At 34.9% G+C, this 6,674-nt stretch overlaps 1 protein-coding gene across 1 annotated transcript; it reads left to right on the top strand.

Annotated features, from left to right (window-relative positions):
- Positions 1 to 167: 167 nt before the first annotated feature.
- Positions 168 to 5,570, top strand: LOC130046442 (heparan sulfate glucosamine 3-O-sulfotransferase 3A1-like). The gene is made up of 2 exons (XM_056162669.1): positions 168 to 1,289; positions 3,048 to 5,570. The coding sequence occupies exons 1-2, from the start codon at positions 838 to 840 to the stop codon at positions 3,661 to 3,663; spliced, it is 1,068 nt and encodes a 355-aa protein (XP_056018644.1). The 5' UTR covers positions 168 to 837; the 3' UTR covers positions 3,664 to 5,570.
- Positions 5,571 to 6,674: the final 1,104 nt, after the last annotated feature.

Raw genomic sequence — 6,674 nt, 5'->3', positions numbered from 1 at the left:
CTCTCTCTCTCTCTCTCTCTCTCTCTCTCTCTCTCTCTCTCTGAGATGATTCTTGACAGGCTTCTGCTAAATGAGACATGAGAGTTTTACAACAGAGTAAGCAAAATAAGCTCACAGGATCAACCAACTAATACTCGCACACTTGATTTTCCAAGATAAAATAATGAGAACAGATTTCTTGTTAATTGGACTGAGCTAAAGGAAACAACAATGTAAAACTTGAATTGCAAAAATTTCTATTTTCTTTGAAGTCGTAAAAATCATCGTCGGTGGTCCCGGTATTTTAATGAAAAGAAAGTTAAGTTTTTTTCCCTTTCCATTAAAGATACTTTGATAAAATTGTGTTGCCAATTTCAATCTTATTTGTCAGATATCACGTTAAGAAAACAGGACCATGATTAGACCTCTGTTTTACGAGTAAAACCAACAAGAACGAATTAATGGCTTGCTGGTTTTCATTGATCAGCACTTTTGAAAACACGGGTGCTGTTGAATGTAGATTCTATATGAGATATTAATAAATATAATATAATACAGATCTGGATTATGCGATCAGCTTGCCCCGGTGAAGTTATGCCACTTTCATTTATATAAAACAGCGCCGGTAATGAAAATTACTTTCGCCCAAATTGGCGTCCGTGTAATTGTTTGTCGTGCCGTAGCGCCGTCATACGGAGAAAGCCGCTCTGTTCAGCTAGCGTTCGTGTTTTCAGTGTATATATACAATCTAGTGCGTGCGAATGTTTGATAACAAAAATTGACTAAGTCTTTTTTATGACATTAAAAATATGAAGATATTGCAGATTTGAAGATTGCGAATCATGGTTCATTTGGATAATGTTTCCCTATGATGTTCTGAGGCCCCGAAAACAATTGCGAAAACTAATTGCCGTTTTCTCTGTATTGTTTGTGTTCTTCGTTTTCGGAGCTATCATGACCGAGAAAGACAGTCTCTTGCAGGAAAACGAAAAATATAAAGAAAATGAGAGAGACTTCTACTTTGGAATGAAGACGAAACCGTACATTTTACGTGAATCTCCGCGAACAGAGGAAAAGGGTGACATTTTTTACCTTGACGGTGAACAAAACAATGTTGTAGCAGATGATCAGTTGCAGATAGTGACGTCACGGCCGGTGAAACGACTACCAAAAGCGTTGATTATCGGCGTCAAAAAGTCGGGAACGAAGACGCTGCAAGAATTCCTTAGAATTCACCCAGATATCTGCACACCTGCTAACGAAGTTCATTATTTTACAAGAAATTACCATAAAGGGCTGGAATGGTACAGGTAAGAAATTTTATTTTCGTGAAAGGATTGGACCACAGGCACTTGTTTCATACATGGGTCACCTCCTTCTTACTAATTAGTACGGAGGGGGTGACCCATGTGTGAAACAAGTGAACTGTTGATTGGATGTAAATGTAATGACTATTTCTGTATATTAATGATTGGACGTAAATGTAATGACTTTATTTCTGTAAAAAATGATTGGACGTAAATGTAATGATTTTTCATTGCATATATACTTTAAGCGGTTAGCCGGGTTCGATCGCCGATGGCCAGATAGCTCAGTAGGTAGAATGCCTGACTAAAATTTTATAATGTATTTAAAATGTTCTTGGATTAAAAGATTAACAAACAGTCACAACCATGGGTGGATATTTTTTTGGCAGTACATGGCAATGAGGTGGTAAAAAATGATAAGATTTTGGATATGAATATATCTATACTATTATAAACCATAGCAATGATTTTTGGCGTGATGTTTTTCAATCATGGTTAGCAATGATTCGATCAATGGATGAAAAGTATTCCATGCAAAAACTCAGTTCTCTTCCAGTATGGCATAATACAAATATGTGTGTTGGTAATAAAGACATTTATGTTAAAACATGGTATCAACATGGTGTGAAAATAATTGGAGACTTTTTAGATGAAGATGGAAATTTTTTATTACTACAAGATTTTTCACAAAAATTTAGACTAGCAAATGTATGTACAATTCAATACAACAGTATTACCAGTACTATATCTTAGTTTTTAAAGACTTTGTCTGTTAAGAGATCAGATGTTAAAAAAAATTGTACACCATTTATTCTTTTTTACTTTGAATTTATACTGTTGAATGATAAATGTTCCAAAGTGTTATATGATATGATAAATAGTAATGATATAATACCCAAATCAATTCAAAAATGAAACACTGAATTATCTGTACATTTAGAAGGCAATGTTTCTGTCAAAGAGCCGTTTAAGGTTTGTTTTAAAACAAGTATTGATACCCAAGTTCAGTGGTTGCAGTACCGAATTCTTTACAAGCTTCTTCGTACGAAATATTACCTCAAGAAAATCAGTATAATTTCAGATGACTGTTGTTCGTTTTGTAAAGAAAATGTAGAAACAATGCAACATATGTTTATGTCTTGTTCTTATACTTTAGCACTTTGGAATAATCTTAGCATGCATATTTTCAGAAAAACATAAAAAAGAATTGGTTTTAATGTTAGTAATGTTATTTTTGGTGAAACGCCTCTCAGTTTGTGTAATAAAGTTGTTAATTTCATAATTCTGTATACCAAACAATATGTTTTCAATTGCTCAAAACAAAACAAAATTCCTCACATTACTGGGCTGATACATTATCTTTCTTTCAAATACAAAGTTGACAAGAGAGCTGGGAGGACTGTTTTAAAACAGTCAAATTTTAAGTACTATAGAACACCTACATTTCCTCTACATCTGGAATTTTAAGTACTATTCAACACCTCTACATATGTGTAATGTTTTCAACAGTTGTACAGAGACTAGGTACACTAGTTTTCTCCTACTAAATCAATTCACATTTTTCACAGAATAAATGAAACCACGACCAAATTTTCCTAACACAATTATTAATTAATAAAATATGATACGAAATATATACATGTATGAATTATGGATTCGGTCGATTACCACTACATTACATGTCGTTGTGATTATAAAAGAGTTATTTCTCTAAATAGCTCAGCAGATAGTACAATATTAAATTGGTTAATTTTCCTTCAGACGACAAATGCCAGTTTCTGTAGAAAACCAAATGACCATCGAAAGAACGCGTGGTTACTACGTCCATGGAGATGTGCCGCAGAGAATCGCTCTTCAGATTCCGACGGTTCGTCTCATAGTGGTGGTTCGAAACCCGGTCCTGCGAGCCTTGCTGGACTATACATCACAGTGCGACAGAAATAAAAGCGACCTGTCTTTTATGGAAGCATTCTTTTGGAATAATATCACCGGATTTATTGACATGTCACGTGATTTCATTCAAACAAGCATGTATGTAAAATTCTTGGAAAATTGGTTTCAATATTTTAGACTTGACCAATTTCATTTTGTAAATGGTGATATGTTATACAGAAATCCTTCACATGAACTAAACAAACTCGAGGGATTTTTGAAAATACGCAATTTGATTTCATCGGATCATTTCTATTACAATACTTCACGTGATTCTCTGTGCATTAAAAAACATGACTGTCAAGGACGTCCCCATTGCTTTTCGGAAAACAAACTTAAAACTTACCCACCACCATTCTTATTGAGACGCCTCCGCGAATTCTTCCATCCTTTTAATGAGAAGTTTTATAGACAAACAAAGCAACGTTTTAATTGGAACGTTTGATTTTTTATATCTTCTAATTTTCTTCTTATGGCATGAAAATTTAATGTTACTGATCATGGAAATAATGTTTAAAAATAAATTCGTTTGATATAAATCAAACAGAGACAAGTTGTAGATGGCAGCAAGGGACACAACTCTGAGCTTCCTCATCCGACTTCGGCTGCGTGGTTGTATTGAGTAGCGAAAACCCTCACCATTGATGTTTATAAAAATCAACAAGTGAGACATCTGATCTAGTTTTTCCGTCAGTTTTTATATTAGGCAATGCTGGTGTAGGTGTAATGATATCCATGAGAGAGAAAGAGAGATTACCGTAGCACCTTTTGCATTTTTCGCATTTGATTAAATCTCAAATTAAGTAACTATCCATGATCATGCAATTTTGTAATTATGCAGACCCTCAACTTCTAATCGTGTGTCGTGAAAACATGCATATCTTCATTTGAAATTAGTTGAAAATCAATAATTAAACCACTGCATTACAAACTCGAATCAATCATGACGAACGGTGAGGTCAATTATTTTCCCAACCCTCATTTCACGGACTTAATTAATCAGGAAATATTCCGTTAATGTTTGGATTGAAAATTTCGGCGGATGATATGCTCCGACCGGGGGATATATTGCAATATTATGGGATTACTAACTCTCTTAAACCTGCGAAATATAAGATTAAAATGCATCCCCTTTCGGACAGAACAATAAAACCCCAAATCACAAAAGAGAACCAGTCCTATTGTTAAATGACCATTACGTTTTGAGCAACACGTGGGAATATCTGCAGCTGTGATTCCGAATGTCATTTTCCGGGATTTCCACAGATCCGCCATAGAATATCAGCTGGTCAAGCTTTTGATGTTTCTCTGTAAAGTAGTAAACACCTGTACACACAGATAGGCATTTCTCTCTCTCTCTCTCTCTCTCTCTCTCTCTCTCTCTCTCTCTCTCTCCTGAACATTTGTAAAATTTGCTGAATGTTTGCGGCAGGTAGACATTTTCTGTTTTCTCCTGAATATCTTTCAGATGTCTGATGCCACTTGATTTACTGTGAGATGAGGGAGATGTATGTTGATGAAAATTTGGCGTGACATGAAATATACACATTTGTACATCATACTCTTTAAGCACAACCATTCTGTATTAATTAGCTTAGTTACAAGTAGAACCCGACAATCAAACTGATAGGGGCGGATCCGGAAAAAATCAAAGGGGGTAGGGGAGGGTTGCGACCCAAGTTTGTATATTTTCCTCCCAAGGCAGTTGCTTACTCCTCCTAGACACCTGATCCCATCTCTGGTATATTCAGGGGTCCGTGTTTTCCCAACTCTCTATTTTGTATTGCGTATAGGAGTTATGAGATTGATCAGTTCGTTATCTTTGCCTTTCATCATAGATTATATCCCATAGTAAATGCGACATAATATATACAGCGCACAGTGTATAAAGGGATGGACGAGGTTTCTTCTGAACGTTTGCAAACTTGTTTAGGATTTGATGGTTGTTTTTTATTGGGGGGGGGTGTTTTGTTTTTATCCGTTTGTTTGGTTTTAGGTTGTTGTTTTTTAGTTCTAGTTATTGATCATGATTTTGTAATTGCCAAATGGATAATACCTTACTGACATGATACATCACGCACCTCACGGTTGTACAGGACTTGGAATGTCCCTTTCATGATACCAACTATTTTGTATACAATTACACATATATTCAATCAGTTCGGTCGTGAGATAAATGACCTGTCAATTGATAAATTGAAAATATTGGTGGTGCGTAGAACGTAATGTTATCATAATCAAGTATCATTTCATCTGTTCATAAGCTGAATAAAGAATTACAAAAGAAATCATCGGTAGTTCCATTGAAGAGTTGTTTTTCAAGGTGATCAGATTTTTTAAAAATTGAATTTTTAAAAGAAAATGTGAAAGTGATAAAATCGTTTTGAAATGTATACTACAATGTAATCAAATATTTGAACATGTGCTTCAGCTCGAGTCTATAAACACTGAACATATTCTTCATACTAACAATAGTATGGAGACGAATTGTGTGTTTTTTGTGAATTCATCCATAGTCCCATGCTTGTATGCCACTCGGCCTCGAATGTTTCGGCGAAATACAGCAATATTTCCAATGATCTCAACATGGTGTCATTCCATAGTTTTAAAGATAAATAGAATACTGTAAACATGGGTATTTCTGCGTGCTGTTAATTACGCGCATTTCCTTTAAAAATCAAACAAGACTACCCTCACATCCACGCGTTTTTCACATGTGTGTAAACAACCAGAATGCACCTCAGGAAGTAGCCTCAGCTACCAACAGCAAATAATTCTTTTGTATACATTTGGTTATTTCTACAAATTAAACAAAAATTTCCTAATCAGGGGTACAAAAAGAGAAAAGAAGAGGAAATGAGAAAAAGCGCGCAGGGAAAAAAATTCTTCTCAATATATGGAACTACAATTGACTAAGTTCATTTTGATTGGAAAATTACCGATGTCAGTATCTTTAATTAACAAATTCATTTCGAATACCCGCGATTGCAGGAATGAGGTAAATTGAGAACTGCCGACGCTTCAGACTTCGCTCACCAACTTACACAAAAATATTTGCTTGATTAACAAATGATATATAATTTTATTGATATGTTCCTTTTGGATTGTAACCAGTAAATTCAATTTTGTCAAACGCATTCAACACTTTTGTATATATACCAAGATTTATTCAGTAAATGCTCTTAAGAAAGTGAAGGTCGTGGTTTTCTCCAATTATTGAATTTGATTGGTTTACATTTAGTCGTGTAATTCCACTCGTATGCAGGGTCCTCGGTACAGTTCTGATCTTTCACCACAGATTATGGTCTCTCCCTTCTCCTTTACATCATCATCATCGTTATCGTCATTATCATCATCGCCATCATCATTAGACAGAATTGTAGTGTAGATATAAGAGTAACTCATACAAAAGGAATTCTGTTTTCATTACATTTTGATAATTCATACTCAATCAAT

This window comes from Ostrea edulis, chromosome 4, assembly GCF_947568905.1.
Source record: "Ostrea edulis chromosome 4, xbOstEdul1.1, whole genome shotgun sequence".
In the NCBI taxonomy this organism is placed as follows: Eukaryota; Metazoa; Mollusca; class Bivalvia; order Ostreida; family Ostreidae; genus Ostrea; species Ostrea edulis.
Note: the sequence above shows the minus strand (reverse complement) of the source record. Positions and strands in the feature narration are given on the sequence as shown.

Coding starts and splice junctions, on each gene's coding strand:
- LOC130046442 (XM_056162669.1), top strand. CDS start 838: ATGTTTCCCTATGATGTTCTGAGGCCCCGAAAACAATTGCGAAAACTA. Junction 1,290..3,047: donor AAAGGGCTGGAATGGTACAG/GTAAGAAATTTT, acceptor ATTTTCCTTCAG/ACGACAAATGCCAGTTTCTG.